At 33.9% G+C, this 19,429-nt stretch overlaps 2 protein-coding genes, 1 long non-coding RNA gene and 1 pseudogene across 6 annotated transcripts; all 4 read right to left on the bottom strand.

Annotated features, from left to right (window-relative positions):
• Positions 1–1,087: 1,087 nt before the first annotated feature.
• Positions 1,088–4,264, bottom strand: LOC125593486 (annotated as a pseudogene).
• A 1,258-nt stretch (positions 4,265–5,522) lies between these two features.
• On the bottom strand, positions 5,523–7,117 carry LOC125593485 (jacalin-related lectin 44-like). The gene is made up of 3 exons (XM_048770174.1): positions 7,088–7,117; positions 5,837–6,154; positions 5,523–5,753 (listed from the first exon to the last, which is right to left on the bottom strand). The coding sequence occupies exons 1-3, from the start codon at positions 7,115–7,117 to the stop codon at positions 5,523–5,525; spliced, it is 579 nt and encodes a 192-aa protein (XP_048626131.1).
• A 3,195-nt stretch (positions 7,118–10,312) lies between these two features.
• Positions 10,313–10,629, bottom strand: LOC125593253. The gene is made up of 2 exons (XR_007329181.1): positions 10,577–10,629; positions 10,313–10,459 (listed from the first exon to the last, which is right to left on the bottom strand). It is a non-coding gene; the product is annotated as an uncharacterized LOC125593253 (long non-coding RNA).
• Positions 10,630–13,030: 2,401 nt separating this feature from the next.
• On the bottom strand, positions 13,031–17,759 carry LOC106360378 (pentatricopeptide repeat-containing protein At3g26540-like). Of its 4 annotated transcripts, none has more exons than XM_048769603.1 (3): positions 16,274–17,759; positions 16,011–16,061; positions 15,747–15,893 (listed from the first exon to the last, which is right to left on the bottom strand). In XM_048769603.1, exon 1 carries the CDS (start codon positions 17,744–17,746, stop codon positions 16,430–16,432), a length of 1,317 nt encoding a protein of 438 aa, XP_048625560.1. In that variant the 5' UTR covers positions 17,747–17,759; the 3' UTR covers positions 15,747–15,893; positions 16,011–16,061; positions 16,274–16,429. The 4 variants fall into 4 exon arrangements, with proteins under 4 accessions (XP_048625561.1, XP_048625560.1, XP_048625562.1 ...); XM_048769605.1 differs by having other exon boundaries at positions 15,747–16,061; positions 16,274–16,349; positions 16,417–17,759; XM_048769604.1 differs by lacking the exons at positions 15,747–15,893; positions 16,011–16,061 and adding an exon at positions 13,031–13,345.
• Positions 17,760–19,429: the final 1,670 nt, after the last annotated feature.

The following is a 19,429-nucleotide window of genomic DNA, read 5'->3' as shown; positions in this document are numbered from 1 at the left end:
CACAATTCCACTCCTTACAAGTATCTTGTTGCCATCTATTATTTGTTCTTCTCTTTATAGTAAATAAAAAAATTAATCAGGACTTGTGGTTTGGTGATGATTAAATTGAGGATAAAAGTTTAATACGGTGAAGTCACTAAGGTTCGAGTCCTCACCCCTGAAGAATTAATATTTTGGCATCGCCAAAACCAGAAGACCGACACGTGATAATACGTGACTAGTCTAGACCATTTCTGTGAGACTAGGATATTCTTGTATAATTCAAAAAAAAAAAAGTAAATAAATAAATTATTGTAAGCAAATTCGTTCAGTGAGTTTATATCTTGTTTAAAAAAAATTATCCTAACTGATTGGTCAAGTTCATAGAGTCGACACCATCTTTTAAAAATATAATGCACTGGATAACATCAAACTTATGTAAGAATGCATCGCACAAGCGATTCGTAAAGTCCAACAAAGTCGACATGTTCGGTCTATTTGACATCATAGGATATAATTTTTTTCGTTATGAACTGTAACATCATAAAATATAAAAATTCAGTTTCACGCACTCTCTAGTCTCTACACCACTTTGTTCTCAAATCTCAAGTCTCATTAAGAATATCGATCCTCATATTATACCTAACAAAATAGTGGATATTGTATGAGTCATGTAAATATAATATAAACCATATTATATCTAAGGTAGAAAAAAGATGTTCAGAAAGTATTCGTTAGCAAAGTTATAGTATCTCCAACCGCACTGACTAAAGCTACGGACGTACGCAACTTTTACTTTTAGGAAACTTCCGAGTTTTGTCATCGTCATTTTCCTCTCCTCTCCGTCCATATATCTTCATGTGAACTTCCTTTGTTCCAAAAATATATAAATAAAAATCAGCTTTCGTCACATTTTCCACGACGTATGCAACAAGACAAAGATGTGATGTAACCGCTTTGGCGTGCGAGTTAAAAGCAAATTTGATAACCTCTTTTCCCGCGGTTCTAATAAACTATTGCAAATACAGTAGACAATCTAGACTGTTTTCAACTATGCTCTACACTTCTACTATAACGTTTCTATTCTACTCCTTTTATTTTGATATGCTCCCTGCAAAAATATAAGATAAATGGTTCTACATCATATTAACCATATATTACAATTCATGTTACTTCATCATAGCTCTCTATTGATATAGAAAATCAGCAAGTTTGTAGCATACTGATTTGTTTCTATGCCTCTTAGTGATGTTCTTTAAAGCTATTCATGTGATGGAAGAGACAAAAATCTTTATATGAACGATAAATAAAACCAACATATATATATTTTTCTTCAAATTCAATGCTCTGCATCACCATTTTCTTCAATCTTTTTCTTCTTCTCCTCCTCCTCTTCCTTTGCCTCCTTCTCAGCTTTCTTTTCCTTCCTTCTCTTCTTCTCTTCCTCTTTATCTTTCTTCTGCTTCGCCTCTTCCTCAACCCTCCTCTTTGCCTCCTCCTTCTCCTCTTTCAAAGCTTCAATCAAACGCCTCAAACAAGTCTCTCCCTCTTCCCCTTCTGACTTAGGCAACAGATTCTCCCCAACATCAGCCGGCGTCATCTTGATTTCTTCAACCTCAAGCAACCTCTTTATCTCATCAAATAACTCACTCTCCACCACATCCAAATAGTTCTTTGCCAACACCTTAAAAGCTTCAAACCCACAATAAGACATCTCTATATGTTTATCCATTCTTCCTTTCCTAATCAAAGCAGGATCCAGCTTGTCCACAAAGTTTGTAGTAAACACAATGATCCTCTCTCCACCACATGCTGACCATAACCCATCAATGAAATTTAGTAGCCCTGATAATGTAACTTTGCTCTCTTTCTTATCACCTTCATTCTTCATCATCTTCTTCTCTATTGCCTCCTTGTCGTCTCCATCTTCATCCTCCTCCTCCTTCTTATTCTTCCTCTGTCCCGTTAGGTTAAGAGAGCAATCTATATCTTCAATCACAATAATAGACTTAGTAGAAGTCTCAATCAGTAACCTCCTCAGCTGTGTGTTATCCATAACCGTTGTCAACTCAAGATCATAAACATCATACTCCAAGAAGTTTTCCATGGCAGCAATCATGGTTGATTTACCAGTCCCGGGCGGTCCAAACAAGAGATACCCTCTCTTCCAAGCCGTCCCTATCTTCTTGTAATAATCTTTGCTCTTACTAAACTTAACGAGATCACTCTTGATCTCTTCCTTCTTCTTCTCCTCCATAGCTAGAGTATCAAAAGTAGCTGGATGCTCAGACGTTACATGACTCTACTTTGTCTGGTTCCCATGGTTCTGTGCTGGAGTCTCACAATACTAAAAGGCAAATATAAGCCATGGGGAGAGTGCCATGTAGGATAGGAAAATCAACCAATCAGAGAGCCTGAAGTTGCCACATCATCTCATTTATTTTTTCGTAAAAAATAAAAAAACAATGCGAAGGAAAGGATCGAACGCGGGTTAGTATGACATAAATATATGGCAGTTACCACTAAGCCATTGAAACTTTCTTGGACACATATACAAGAATCACTAAGTATGTAATCACAAACTCTTATGTACAGTTACAATAATATGAATTCAACTTTCAAGACTCCGATACTTTGTTTTGTAAAAAAAAGAAGTAAGTGACTAAGGTAATATATTCTTTGAAAGTGTGAGAACATTGACAAATATGAAAAGAGCATAGATTTTTGTTTTCGTGACAAAGTTAAGAATACAATACTAAAAGACAAATATAAGCCATGGAGAGGGTGTCCACGTAGGATAGAAAAATCAACCAATCAGAGAGCCTGAAGTTGCCACGTCATCTCATTTATTTTTTCGTAAAAAATGAAAAAACAATGCGAAGGAAATGATCAAACCCGGGTTAGTATGACATAAATATAGGGCAGTTACCACTAAGCCATTGAAAATTTCTTGGACACGTATACAAGAATCACTAAGTATGTAATCACAAACTCTTATGTACAGTTACAATAATATGAATTCAACTTTCAAGACTCCGATACTTTGTTTTGTAAAAAAAAAATAAGTAAGTGACTAAGCTAATATATTCTTTGAAAGTGTGAGAACATTGACAAATATGAAAAAGCATAGACTTTTGTTTTCGTGACAAAGTTAAGAATACTGTAAAAGTAAGTTTAACATATAAATTTTCGTGACAAATATGAAAAATCATAGATTTTTGTACAATTTTGACAAAACAACTCAAAACATAGTTTTCTAATGTCTTAATAAAATATTATTTAAGAGTGAAATAATTAAATATATCAATTAAATAAATTTTGTAATTTATAGACAAAACAATAACACAAAATATTTTGAAACATTTGTTTAACCAAAAGTTTATTATTAATTAGCATCAGTTATTTCAAGATGTTTAAAAAAGGATGGACAAAAAAATAGGATGGATATGAACTATGAATAGTATTTTGTAAAGCTAACTTAGATAACACATCTGCACATCCATTTCCAGTCATTTTTGATGCCTAAATTCAATTTCTTCAGAGCAGTTATTCCACAAAGAGATCGTATGAGATATTGTTTTGATATTCAGATTTGTTTCTTGATGGTTAAGAAGATTGATAACTGTAAAAATGTCTCCTTCGAATATGACCTTTGCGGATCGGCCCGCGAGACATAGAATTATAAACGGATACATGGCTCCTGAACGCTTCAAGACATGATTCATGACGTTTTATCAGTTTCATGACGCATCACTAAGTTAGTTTAGTCGAGGATTGAACTGGATAAGGCAATACACTTGTTAGTTGAAGATTTTAGTTGGATCAAAACACTAGTTTATTTACTTTTGTTAGACTCCAAACATTTTAAAAATAAACAATACTTTAGTTGTTGTATCCAAATATTATAACTCATAAGTTCATAACAAATGCTTTAGTTTTTTGAATCCAAAATTAAATAAAACCAACACCAAATTAAAGATGTTAATCCCAAAAGAAATAAAAAGAAAACACCAATCACACTTCTTTTTCTTCATCTTTATCACCAACAAGCGACAAAAAGATGGAGATTTCTCTTTTTCACCATCAACTCCATCTTCTGCAGATAAGAATAATAAAAGTCAGTTAAAGATATATTGAAACCTAAAACTCCAAAATGTATGATAATGTGAACAAATACATATAGGCAAAACTATGAAGAACCCATTGCGGGAACTAGATCTTCTTCACCGGTGCAGATCGAAGGCGCTTGGGAGACCAGAAGCATCATCGACCCTGAAACCACCATCACCGGAGCTACATAACGTCGAATCACTTTCTCTCTCTCTCTCTCTCTCTCTCTCTCTCTCTCTCTCTCTCTCTCTGCGTTTTAGGTGAAAGCAGAAATGGGGACTTAGGGTTGCGGATCTTCAAAATCCCGCAGGTTAACATGTAGTCCATCCCGCTTTCGACCCGTCCCGCTTTGAACTCATCCCACTTTCGACCCGTCCCGCTTTGAACCCGTCCCGCGAGGCCCGCAATTTTGCACGCTTACCAAATGGAGGCCCAATCCCGCCCCGCAGCAAGCTTTTACGGGCCAGGTTCGCGATCCAAGTCTTTGATTGCCATTCCTACCGAAGAATAAGCTTCCCAAAATGATGGATATAAACTAAAAATAAATTTGCTGATTTCTAGCTAAACGAAGGACGACAAATACTTGATACAAGTATGGATTGAGACATTCGAGGAGTTATGTATCTCGAGCACCTCTGATAGTATTTAAAAGAGTATAACATCGTTAAAACAAAAGAAATTGTTTAAATTAACTACCACATTACTAATACAGTTTATTTTAACCATAACGTTAACTAATCTAGATTTAGGGTTTATATTTGAGCGTGAAGTTTTGGAATGTGGGTTTAGAATTTCAATAAATACTTAAAATTTAAAATATTTTTTTAAATAGTTTCAAAAAAGATTTTCGAATTTCAAAAAACAATTTGAAAATTCGAAAAAAAAATTATAAAAAAATTCGAATTTGAAAAAGCATAATTCAAAAACTATATCATTTTTTTATTTATTTAAATAATTATTTTTATTTATATATCAACAAAATAAGGTATTGTGATCTTTTACTTTTTTAATGAAGAAAATATTTATGAAAAGGTATTTTTAATAAAAATAAACATGAATTGTGTAATAAAACACGAGGTAAACTTGAAATTCTCCCTTAAACAAAAAAATATGAAAGTATGAAAAGATGTTCTCATTTTAAATATTATAAGAAAATTTGAAGCTGTTTATCTCTTTATGAATAATTTATACTTTTTAAGAATAATAATTATATAAATTAATTATATTTAAGTATTAATACTAAATTACTGAAATGTTTTTCATAATATTTTACCAATAAAAGTGTGTTCTTAGATCAGTTCTCAAGAGAGAGAGAAAAAGTGTTTAGATCGACTGACCAATGAAGACATATGCGATTGGGCATTTCCTCTTATATTTCAGACATATTATTGTTTTCAATACCAAACGTTATGACTAATCAATGAGTATTCTCGTCATGGAATGGGAAGAACATGGACCCCAATTTGATGAAGCATGTAGCTGGATTTTCCATGAAACCCAACGATCTTATGTCCATCCTTGTGGAGTGTGAAGGTTGATGTTGTACTGAATCCGAAAGCCCTAGAGTTTTTGTTGCTGGTAGTGACCCTAAGCATGGTTATAACTCCAGATTTATCATCATAGGCACCCTCCACTGAAGTGAGATATTCCGCAGGATCATTTAACTGAACTGAAAAAAGAAGGATAATAATTATATTAGTTATCTATAGCTGTAAATTATTAGAATTGAATCAGTGACCTCTTGGACATCAGATAGGGTCTTGCTCCCATGATCATCACCGAAGATTACACTATCGTTTTGGACATACATAAACTTGACAAAACCGATAGCAGTTTCAGTTAATCCAATGAATATCTTTCTAGTACCACTGAAAGAATTACTGTCGTCCCAATAATCTCCTCCATCGCCACCTTGTTCTTCTAGTTTCTCCGTATCAGGAGGAGGAGGCAACGGGCGATAATATGCTCCAAGAGCACGAAGTGTATAATCTGCCTTTCCATAGAACCTGTTGTGACGGGCGCGAGAAGGAACATATGCGGAAACAGATGAATAAAAGCGATATAACTACGGCACAAATATTTAACGTGGTTCATCCCTAGGGCTACGTCCACGGGCAAAGAGAGACTTTATTATTGGAGGCGATATTGAGCTTACAAAGAGAGACCTTATTGATGGAGGCGATATTGAACTATTTTTAGCACAAGTCAAATAATTTGTTTGGCAAAAAAGTAGCAACCGATAAAAACTAAAACAAATGAATTAACGTTTATGAGTACCAACCAACCATTAAATGAAAAAAAATAGAAAAGTTTAAGATGAGCCAAAGAAATTACAATTTTTTTAACGTATTTAAATATTTAAAGCACTTAAACAGTGAATTTAAAGATTTCACGAGACATTATCAAAACTAGGAAAATATAATTAATATTGAAGGAGAACATTAATTTTTGGGAACAAACTGTGTTTCTATCAAACAAGATGATTGTCTCCACCTCGTGCGGATTAATGTATATATATATATCAATAAATTTCAATTTTAATGTTATTTTCTTAAAATATATATTATTAAATTTGATATAAATTTTAAATGAAAATAATAAATTATTTAATTTTAATATTTGGTTAACCATGATGTATTAAATTCTGTTTTTTTGTTTTTTTTTTATGCGTGTAAATTTTGGATATAAAATTAATCTCTACTAATAACCAATTTATCATTAGGCAACTTGAATTTGAAACTAAACACTTATTGTAGTTGTGAATTAAAATAATCTCATCGGAATTTAAAGCATTAGAAACAATTACGGTTCATAAACATCAGTAAAATAAACAATAGCCAATAAATATCATATACTATCAACAATTTAAATTTTAGAAACTGCGAGACAAAAAAAAGTAATAATTTTAAAAACATGGGAAAGTGCCACAAAAGTAATAAGTCATGCTCCTTTTGTATTTAGTTTCATTTGTAGCATAAACTTTAACTTCTATTCTCACAATGTCAATATGCTTAGAGACTATATCCATCTATCACTTCGATCATGATATCACTGTGTAGCGTAGATAACGACGCTCATAATGTATGAGCTACGTACGACATTAGTTGTCAACAATATATTGTGTCCTAACTTGCCAGTCTTTTTTGGATTTCTAATTTGGGCTAAGGTTTAACTATGTCCATTATTTTTTGGGGCTATGGAGGGATAACATTCAAGAACATATGCACCGTTGAAATGTGACAAAGATTTTAATGATTATACATTTATGGGAAAAATAATTTTAGAGCGTTTTGAAGCAACCAAAAAGAAGCACATTCAAAAGGGAGACAATGAATCTGAACCCTACTACGATTTGTAAATCCTGCTCTGAACCTTCACAAAAAAAGTAGAATTTTCACTCATTATTTCAAGCTTTAGTCACCTTCAAGACTATGAAGAGCGCCTGAGCCGTAATAAGCCTAAATGCCTAATTTTGTGCTAAACCGCCTAATTTGTGTGTTAATCATGAATTGATAATAATATACTTCTATTCTTGTATTCATCCAAAAGACATCAGTTATTATTTACAAATGGTTCTGCATTTACATATCAAATAAAATGACATCACACTGATCTTTTTGATAAAAAGATTATCAGACTTCTCTGAATATCAGACTCTGAAAATTAAAAAACAGAGATTAAACGCAAAAAAGTGTGACAATCCTCATAACAAGAACTGCAAATACTCAGAGATCAATCTTGATTAATAGCTTATATAAGAGTGAACAACTTACATTGTGAAAGTTGCATGGTCAGTGGGGGATTGTATCTCTGTCATCAAGGAACTGCAAAAGGACTTGGTTTAATACATCTCTAGTATTAAAGATACTGAGAAAGAAACCGAAATTCACATAGTCAAGAATTGAGCACAAAGCACCACAAAGAACATACAAGAAATTCTCGTTACTCATATCTCAATAATTAAATACTTACCAACATTTGTAACAAATAATATTTATTCCATTGTATCGATTATCTAATAAATTCTATTAATATATAATTAAATTTAACACATATTTATTGTGTTATTTGAAATCTGAATATTGTATATTATGTACACATTTAAAAGTACAAGAAATTCATGTGTTGAACAAGCGACTAAATATTTAAAAGTATTATATTCTTATAACCGTTTAAAGACAATGTAAATACATAAGATATATAATGGTAGTTAATTAAAATATACAATTATATAAAGATATTAGTTAAATTTTGGTAAGTTTGAAATTACATAAAAAATTAAACAAATTTTGATATAGATCTGTACATAGCTTACATAAAATACATAATGATATTATTATAATCTTGTGATGGCACGTAAACCCACCTAGTAAAAATTACTTACCAACAATCCAATGAAATTTAAATTCCCATGGTCTATCGTGACGCGTTTTAAAGTAAATTCCATCTCTTCTGGCCTCCCATGAACGTAGTATGCCACTTCTCGTCAAAAATGATTCTCGATATACTTGAACATCATGGTAATATTTACCATATCTTAAAAGACACTGTGTTTCTTCTTTTTTCCAATTTATTGTATCTACATCCCTAAACTCAAAGGTATGAGAGGTATTAAATTGTAAATCCTTGCTTCCTAGATCATTTGTTGGGTTCGTCATATGACACTTCATATGGAGAACAATATTAGGACCGATTTGATTACGAATTTCTACATCATTCCATGAGTAAGCTGTACCAGCGAAAACAGCCAAAACGAGCACAAAATATATACAAAGATTCATATGTTAGATCAAAGATAGTCTGATCAGGGTATCAATGTTCAATATGTATAATTTTTTTTTGCAACATTTATATAATGTATTAATAATCTATTTATGATGCTAGCTAAATTTAAAATTAGACAAGAACTATTTTCAGCACAAGTCAAATAATTTATTTGGCAAAAAAGGAGCAACCGATAAAAACTAAAACAAATGAATTAACGCTTATGAGTACCAACCCACCATTAAATGGAAAAAATGGAAAAGTTTAAGATGAACCAAAGAAATTACAATTTTTTTTAACGTTTTTAAATATTTAAAGCACTTAAACAGTGAATTTAAAGATTTCACGAGACATTATCAAAACTAGGAAAACATAATTAATATTGAAGGAGAACATTAATTTTTGGGAACAAACTGTGTTTCTATCAGACAAGATGATTGTTTGCACCTCGTGCGGATTAATGTATATATATCAATAAATTTCAATTTTAATGTTATTGTCTTAAAATGTATATTATTAAATTTGATATAAATTTTAAATGAAAATAATAAATTATTTAATTTTAATTTTTGTGTTAACCATGATGTATTAAATTCTGTTTTTTGTTTTTTTTATTTATGCGTGTAAATTTTGGATATAAAATTAATCTCTACTAATAACCAATTTATCATTAGGCAACTTGAATTTGAAACTAAACACTTATTGTAGTTGTGAATTAAAATAATCTCATCGGAAGTTAAAGCATTAGAAACAATTACGGTTCATAAACATCAGCAAAATAAACAATAGCCAATAAATATCATATACTATCAACAATTTAGATTTTAGAAAATGCGAGACAAAAAAAGTAATAATTTTAAAAACATGGGAAAGTGCCACAAAAGTAATAAGTCATGCTCCTTTTGTATTTAGTTTCATTTATAGCATAAACTTTAACTTCTGTATTCTCACAATGTCAATATGCTTAGAGACTATATCCGTCTATCACTTCGATCATGATATCACTGTGTAGCGTAGATAACGACGCTCATAATGTATGAGCTACGTACGACATTAGTTGTCAACAATATATTGTGTCCTAACTTGCCAGTCTTTTTTGGATTTCTAATTTGGGCTAAGGTTTAACTATGTCCATTATTTTTTGGGGCTATGGAGGGATAACATTCAAGAACATATGCACCGTTGAAATGTGACAAAGATTTTAATGATTATACATTTATGGGAAAATAATTTTAGAGCGTTTTGAAGCAACCAAAAAGAAGCACATTCAAAAGGGAGACAATGAATCTGAACCCTACTACGATTTGTAAATCCTGCTCTGAACCTTAAAAAAAAGTAGAATTTTCACTCATTATTTCAAGCTTTAGTCACCTTCAAGGCTATGAAGAGCGCCTGAACCGTAATAAGCCTAAATGCCTAATTTTGTGCTAAACCGCCTAATTTGTGTGTTAATCATGAATTGATAATAATATACTTCTATTCTTGTATTCATCCAAAAGACATCAGTTATTATTTACAAATGGTTCTGCATTTACATATCAAATAAAATGACATCACACTGATCTTTTTGATAAAAAGATTATCAGACTTCTCTGAATATCAGACTCTGAAAATTACAAAACAGAGATTAAACGCAAAAAAGTGTGACAATCCTCATAACAAGAACTGCAAATACTCAGAGATCAATCTTGATTAATAGCTTATATAAGAGTGAACAACTTACATTATGAAAGTTGCATGGTCAGTGGGGGATTGTATCTCTGTCATCAAGGAACTGCAAAAGGACTTGGTTTAATACATCTCTAGTATTAAAGATACTGAGAAAGAAACTGAAATTCACATAGTCAAGAATTGAGCACAAAGCACCACAAAGAACATACAAGAAATTCTCGTTACTCATATCTCAATAATTAAATACTTACCAACATTTGTAACAAATAATATTTATTCCATTGTATCGATTATCTAATAAATTCTATTAATATATAATTAAATTTAACACATATTTATTGTGTTATTTGAAATCTGAATATTGTATATTATGTACACATTTAAAAGTACAAGAAATTCATGTGTTGAACAAGCGACTAAATATTTAAAAGTATTATATTCTTATAACCGTTTAAAGACAATGTAAATACATAAGATATATAATGGTAGTTAATTAAAATATACAATTATATAAAGATATTAGTTAAATTTTGGTAAGTTTGAAATTACATAAAAAATTAAACAAATTTTGATATAGATCTGCACATAGCTTACATAAAATACATAATGATATTATTATAATCTTGTGATGGCACGTAAACCCACCTAGTAAAAATTACTTACCAACAATCCAATGAAATTTAAATTCCCATGGTCTATCGTGACGCGTTTTAAAGTAAATTCCATCTCTTCTGGCCTCCCATGAACGTAGTATGCCACTTCTCGTCAAAAATGATTCTCGATATACTTGAACATCATGGTAATATCTACCATATCTTAAAAGACACTGTGTTTCTTCTTTTTTCCAATTTATTGTATCTACATCCCTAAACTCAAAGGTATGAGAGGTATTAAATTGTAAATCCTTGCTTCCTAGATCATTTGTTGGGTTCGTCATATGACACTTCATATGGAGAACAATATTAGGACCGATTTGATTACGAATTTCTACATCATTCCATGAGTAAGCTGTACCAGCGAAAACAGCCAAAACGAGCACAAAATATATACAAAGATTCATATGTTAGATCAAAGATAGTCTGATCAGGGTATCAATGTTCAATATGTATAATTTTTTTTTGCAACATTTATATAATGTATTAATAATCTATTTATGATGCTAGCTAAATTTAAAATTAGACAAGAACTATTTTCAGCACAAGTCAAATAATTTGTTTGGCAAAAAAGGAGCAACCGATAAAAACTAAAACAAATGAATTAACGCTTATGAGTACCAACCCACCATTAAATGGAAAAAATGGAAAAGTTTAAGATGAGCCAAAGAAATTACAATTTTTTTTTAACGTTTTTAAATATTTAAAGCACTTAAACAGTGAATTTAAAGATTTCACGAGACATTATCAAAACTAGGAAAACATAATTAATATTGAAGGAGAACATTAATTTTTGGGAACAAACTGTGTTTCTATCAGACAAGATGATTGTTTGCACCTCGTGCGGATTAATGTATATATATCAATAAATTTCAATTTTAATGTTATTGTCTTAAAATGTATATTATTAAATTTGATATAAATTTTAAATGAAAATAATAAATTATTTAATTTTAATTTTTGTGTTAACCATGATGTATTAAATTCTGTTTTTTGTTTTTTTTTATTTATGCGTGTAAATTTTGGATATAAAATTAATCTCTACTAATAACCAATTTATCATTAGGCAACTTGAATTTGAAACTAAACACTTATTGTAGTTGTGAATTAAAATAATCTCATCGGAAGTTAAAGCATTAGAAACAATTACGGTTCATAAACATCAGCAAAATAAACAATAGCCAATAAATATCATATACTATCAACAATTTAGATTTTAGAAAATGCGAGACAAAAAAAGTAATAATTTTAAAAACATGGGAAAGTGCCACAAAAGTAATAAGTCATGCTCCTTTTGTATTTAGTTTCATTTATAGCATAAACTTTAACTTCTGTATTCTCACAATGTCAATATGCTTAGAGACTATATCCGTCTATCACTTCGATCATGATATCACTGTGTAGCGTAGATAACGACGCTCATAATGTATGAGCTACGTACGACATTAGTTGTCAACAATATATTGTGTCCTAACTTGCCAGTCTTTTTTGGATTTCTAATTTGGGCTAAGGTTTAACTATGTCCATTATTTTTTGGGGCTATGGAGGGATAACATTCAAGAACATATGCACCGTTGAAATGTGACAAAGATTTTAATGATTATACATTTATGGGAAAAATAATTTTAGAGCGTTTTGAAGCAACCAAAAAGAAGCACATTCAAAAGGGAGACAATGAATCTGAACCCTACTACGATTTGTAAATCCTGCTCTGAACCTTAAAAAAAAAGTAGAATTTTCACTCATTATTTCAAGCTTTAGTCACCTTCAAGGCTATGAAGAGCGCCTGAACCGTAATAAGCCTAAATGCCTAATTTTGTGCTAAACCGCCTAATTTGTGTGTTAATCATGAATTGATAATAATATACTTCTATTCTTGTATTCATCCAAAAGACATCAGTTATTATTTACAAATGGTTCTGCATTTACATATCAAATAAAATGACATCACACTGATCTTTTTGATAAAAAGATTATCAGACTTCTCTGAATATCAGACTCTGAAAATTACAAAACAGAGATTAAACGCAAAAAAGTGTGACAATCCTCATAACAAGAACTGCAAATACTCAGAGATCAATCTTGATTAATAGCTTATATAAGAGTGAACAACTTACATTATGAAAGTTGCATGGTCAGTGGGGGATTGTATCTCTGTCATCAAGGAACTGCAAAAGGACTTGGTTTAATACATCTCTAGTATTAAAGATACTGAGAAAGAAACTGAAATTCACATAGTCAAGAATTGAGCACAAAGCACCACAAAGAACATACAAGAAATTCTCGTTACTCATATCTCAATAATTAAATACTTACCAACATTTGTAACAAATAATATTTATTCCATTGTATCGATTATCTAATAAATTCTATTAATATATAATTAAATTTAACACATATTTATTGTGTTATTTGAAATCTGAATATTGTATATTATGTACACATTTAAAAGTACAAGAAATTCATGTGTTGAACAAGCGACTAAATATTTAAAAGTATTATATTCTTATAACCGTTTAAAGACAATGTAAATACATAAGATATATAATGGTAGTTAATTAAAATATACAATTATATAAAGATATTAGTTAAATTTTGGTAAGTTTGAAATTACATAAAAAATTAAACAAATTTTGATATAGATCTGCACATAGCTTACATAAAATACATAATGATATTATTATAATCTTGTGATGGCACGTAAACCCACCTAGTAAAAATTACTTACCAACAATCCAATGAAATTTAAATTCCCATGGTCTATAGTGACGCGTTTTAAAGTAAATTCCATCTCTTCTGGCCTCCCATGAACGTAGTATGCCACTTCTCGTCAAAAATGATTCTCGATATACTTGAACATCATGGTAATATCTACCATATCTTAAAAGACACTGTGTTTCTTCTTTTTTCCAATTTATTGTATCTACATCCCTAAACTCAAAGGTATGAGAGGTATTAAATTGTAAATCCTTGCTTCCTAGATCATTTGTTGGGTTCGTCATATGACACTTCATATGGAGAACAATATTAGGACCGATTTGATTACGAATTTCTACATCATTCCATGAGTAAGCTGTACCAGCGAAAACAGCCAAAACGAGCACAAAATATATACAAAGATTCATATGTTAGATCAAAGATAGTCTGATCAGGGTATCAATGTTCAATATGTATAATTTTTTTTTGCAACATTTATATAATGTATTAATAATCTATTTATGATGCTAGCTAAATTTAAAATTAGACAAGAACTATTTTCAGCACAAGTCAAATAATTTGTTTGGCAAAAAAGGAGCAACCGATAAAAACTAAAACAAATGAATTAACGCTTATGAGTACCAACCCACCATTAAATGGAAAAAATGGAAAAGTTTAAGATGAGCCAAAGAAATTACAATTTTTTTTAACGTTTTTAAATATTTAAAGCACTTAAACAGTGAATTTAAAGATTTCACGAGACATTATCAAAACTAGGAAAACATAATTAATATTGAAGGAGAACATTAATTTTTGGGAACAAACTGTGTTTCTATCAGACAAGATGATTGTTTGCACCTCGTGCGGATTAATGTATATATATCAATAAATTTCAATTTTAATGTTATTGTCTTAAAATGTATATTATTAAATTTGATATAAATTTTAAATGAAAATAATAAATTATTTAATTTTAATTTTTGTGTTAACCATGATGTATTAAATTCTGTTTTTTGTTTTTTTTATTTATGCGTGTAAATTTTGGATATAAAATTAATCTCTACTAATAACCAATTTATCATTAGGCAACTTGAATTTGAAACTAAACACTTATTGTAGTTGTGAATTAAAATAATCTCATCGGAAGTTAAAGCATTAGAAACAATTACGGTTCATAAACATCAGCAAAATAAACAATAGCCAATAAATATCATATACTATCAACAATTTAGATTTTAGAAAATGCGAGACAAAAAAAGTAATAATTTTAAAAACATGGGAAAGTGCCACAAAAGTAATAAGTCATGCTCCTTTTGTATTTAGTTTCATTTATAGCATAAACTTTAACTTCTGTATTCTCACAATGTCAATATGCTTAGAGACTATATCCGTCTATCACTTCGATCATGATATCACTGTGTAGCGTAGATAACGACGCTCATAATGTATGAGCTACGTACGACATTAGTTGTCAACAATATATTGTGTCCTAACTTGCCAGTCTTTTTTGGATTTCTAATTTGGGCTAAGGTTTAACTATGTCCATTATTTTTTGGGGCTATGGAGGGATAACATTCAAGAACATATGCACCGTTGAAATGTGACAAAGATTTTAATGATTATACATTTATGGGAAAAATAATTTTAGAGCGTTTTGAAGCAACCAAAAAGAAGCACATTCAAAAGGGAGACAATGAATCTGAACCCTACTACGATTTGTAAATCCTGCTCTGAACCTTAAAAAAAAAGTAGAATTTTCACTCATTATTTCAAGCTTTAGTCACCTTCAAGGCTATGAAGAGCGCCTGAACCGTAATAAGCCTAAATGCCTAATTTTGTGCTAAACCGCCTAATTTGTGTGTTAATCATGAATTGATAATAATATACTTCTATTCTTGTATTCATCCAAAAGACATCAGTTATTATTTACAAATGGTTCTGCATTTACATATCAAATAAAATGACATCACACTGATCTTTTTGATAAAAAGATTATCAGACTTCTCTGAATATCAGACTCTGAAAATTACAAAACAGAGATTAAACGCAAAAAAGTGTGACAATCCTCATAACAAGAACTGCAAATACTCAGAGATCAATCTTGATTAATAGCTTATGTAAGAGTGAACAACTTACATTATGAAAGTTGCATGGTCAGTGGGGGATTGTATCTCTGTCATCAAGGAACTGCAAAAGGACTTGGTTTAATACATCTCTAGTATTAAAGATACTGAGAAAGAAACCGAAATTCACATAGTCAAGAATTGAGCACAAAGCACCACAAAGAACATACACTTACCAATAAACTGAACATAAGTAAAGTGAAAAAAAAAAAGAGAGACATGCAGATATAAGCGCATGAGAAGCAATTCAAAGAAAAATTGAGAAATTGTGATTACCTCTAGGAGTGGCAGGAGAGACTAATGATGTCTCTCTAATTGTTTCACCTCCTGCATCCCCTTTCCTCTTCATGGTCTTCAAAAGACACCAGATTTGTCTGCAATCTTCTCAAAAATGCATATGCAAAAACACAATCTCTTTCCTCCTCGTGATGATCATTCATGAAGCCGTTCAGCAGCCCATTCTCCTAACTTTCGCCACCCGTACTTTTTGCTCGCATCATTTATCCTTGTCAACATTTGGACAGGTGGATCAAAAGGCATCAGCAGGAGAAACTCCTCAAGCTGACGCAAACACCCATACTTGCAGTAAAGTTCAACCATACAATCATAATGCTCAACCTGAGGCAATACAAAATATCTGTTGCTCATAGAACTGAAGTACTGAAAACCGAGCTCCACGTGGCCTTCGCGTATGCAAGCTCGCAAGATCCCCAGAAAGGTGACATGGTCAGGCTTAACTCCTTCAGCTTCCATAGCCATGAACAGCTCAAACACCTCTTTGCTTCTCCCATTACGATAGCAACCACGGATCATAGAGTTCCACAGCATCAAGTCCCTTGTAGCAGCCGCCTCTTCGAATACTTTGATAGCATAGCCGAAACATCGGCATTTGGAGTACATGTCAACCATAGCACCGCGTAGGACATCATCAACATCATATCCGTTTCTGATCAAGAAACCATGAGTTGCTTTGCCTAAACCAAGAGCAGGAACGTTCGCACAGCCCGCTAAGAGCGTAGCGAGTGTGTACTTGCTAGGCTTCGCCTCGAACTGCATCCCTTCGAAGAAAGATAAGGCTTGCTCACTCCTGCCGACTCTAGCTAAGCCAGTTAACAAAGCGTTCCATGAAACCTCGTCTCTTAGCTCACTCATCTGACGGAACAAAGCATTGGCGCTCCCAAAGGCGCCGCATTTGCCATACATATCGAGAAGCGCATTAGCTACAATCAAATTCCCATCGTAACCATGCCTGTAGACGAAACCGTGAGCTTGCTTCCCCGTCTGAACATCTGAAACACCTGAGCAGACATTCAGAATCCACACGAGAGTGACGTTATCGATACCTTCCACCTCCTTGCGCATCAAGGCTAAAAACTCCAGCGCCTCGTCCCATTCGCTGGCACGCACGTATCCACCCAACATCGCGTTCCACGAGATTATATTCCTCTCAGGCACCAAATCAAAGAGCTCCCTTGCCTCTCTAGTTATACCGTTCATCGCGTAACCTGACATAGCTGAAGTCCAGAACTTCAAGTCTTTAGACTTGGTTTCATCAAACACTCTACGAGCACTCTCCAGCCTCCCGCATTTTACATACATATCAAAGATAGAGGTAGAAACAATCGTGTCTGGCAAGAATTTGAGTTTGAGAGCAATGGCGTGGATCACCATTCCCACCTCGAGGGTTAGTGATCTTGAACAAGCTAAAACTACACTAGAGACTGTGTGATTCAAAGGTCGAACATTCATCTCTAGTGTAGGAGATGGATCTAACCATCCCTCAAGGCCCAAGGAATAGGAGGCCTGGCCCGGACCAATGAAAGCGACGGCTCGGATAGCCGGCTTAGAAGGTCAGTCTCTCGGCTCACTTCTAGAGTACCTCGAGTCGACCGTCGTCGACTAGGAGGCATCCGGCTCGGCGATCGCTCGGATTAATACGGGCCCTTCGGCCCAATAAGGAAGGCCCACGAAGACGACCTAAATTAGGTCAAGAACGACACATCAGAGGATTATATAAGGAGAAGGAAGAGGAACGAGAGAGGGATCCGAAATCATCTGACTAACACTTGGCGGCTAGATTAGGGTTTTCACCTTTGCTCATCTTGCCGATATCTGTATCTCTCCGGTAACTCATCGAGTTGCCGGCTTCTCTTCTGTCGCTTTCTCTTTACTTCTCTTGTAACCGACTGAAAGTCTCTCCGACCATAATAAAACGTCTTTGTTAAACCCACATCTTTTTATCACCGTTTTCCGATCAAACAGTTGGCGCCCACCGTGGGGCCTTTAGCAAAGTAACGTTAGTACCATGGTTGTCAGCAACGACAGTTCTTCGTCAGGCGAGGAGCGCGAAGCTCTCGAGGTGATGCCGGCTCCCGAGGTAACACCCACGCCTACACCAGCGACTCCGCTCCCCCCTCCGGCGTCTATGGAAACCATCTTGGCACGCCTCGCTCTGCAAGAGGCGGCGCAGAAGGCGGCGGTCGACCAAATCACAGCGATAGCAAAAATACTCGCCCCTATCGCTGCAAACGCCGAAGCTTCAACGGCGCAGTACCGTCGACACCTGTTCGCCACTGAACGGACCACCAACGTCGCTCCCGCGCGGAATAACAACGACCAGAGCGCCGGTATCGATAACCAGAGCGCCGGCAACAATATCAATGCCGACACCGCAAGCGAGCTGGCCGCGTTGAAACAGTCGGTCCTCGACATCAACTCCAAGATCCACCAGGTGACGACCTCGGCGCCCCAAATCGAGCACGTACTCGCGGAGTCCCTCCGTACGCCCTTCACGCAGAGGGTCACCGCCGTACGACTCCAGAAGATGGAAAAACTTCGCCTCCCGACTTTCAAGGGTCTCTCTGACCCTTCTACTCATGTCACGTCCTTCAACATAGCGATGCGGCGCGCAAATCTGACCGACGAAGACAAAGACGCCGGCTTTTGCCAACTTTTCGTCGAAACCCTAGAAGGACCGGCCCTTACTTGGTTCACAGGCCTCAGAGAAAACTCCGTCGATTGTTTCCACGATCTCTCGACGGCCTTCCTGAAAAATTACATCATGTTCACCAACCAAGAAACGACCGTGTCAGATTTGTGGAACCTCACTCATACCAGCGGCCAAAGCCTCCGCGACTTCATGGAGAAGTTCAAGGCTATCGTCTCGAAAGTTGATATTCCTGACCATATCGCTGTCGAGTCTCTGATGAATACTCTGCACGTCGACTCCACGTTCCGTCAGGATCTTTACCGATACCCGACGAAATCTGTTTCCGATGCCATCGCTCGCTCGAACAACTTCATCCGCATGGAAGAAGACACAAGAGCAAAATTCGCAAAAGAAGCAGCAGCGAAACAACGACCTGCCCGAACAAACGACACCCACCCTGAGCCCCGCCAGCACTCCTCCGGTGGGAACACCACTCAGAAACG

The sequence above is a fragment of the Brassica napus genome, chromosome C9 (assembly GCF_020379485.1).
Source record: "Brassica napus cultivar Da-Ae chromosome C9, Da-Ae, whole genome shotgun sequence".
Lineage (NCBI taxonomy): Eukaryota > Viridiplantae > Streptophyta > Magnoliopsida > Brassicales > Brassicaceae > Brassica > Brassica napus.
The sequence above is the reverse complement of the archived record's forward strand: the minus strand, read 5'-3'. Positions and strand labels throughout refer to the sequence as shown.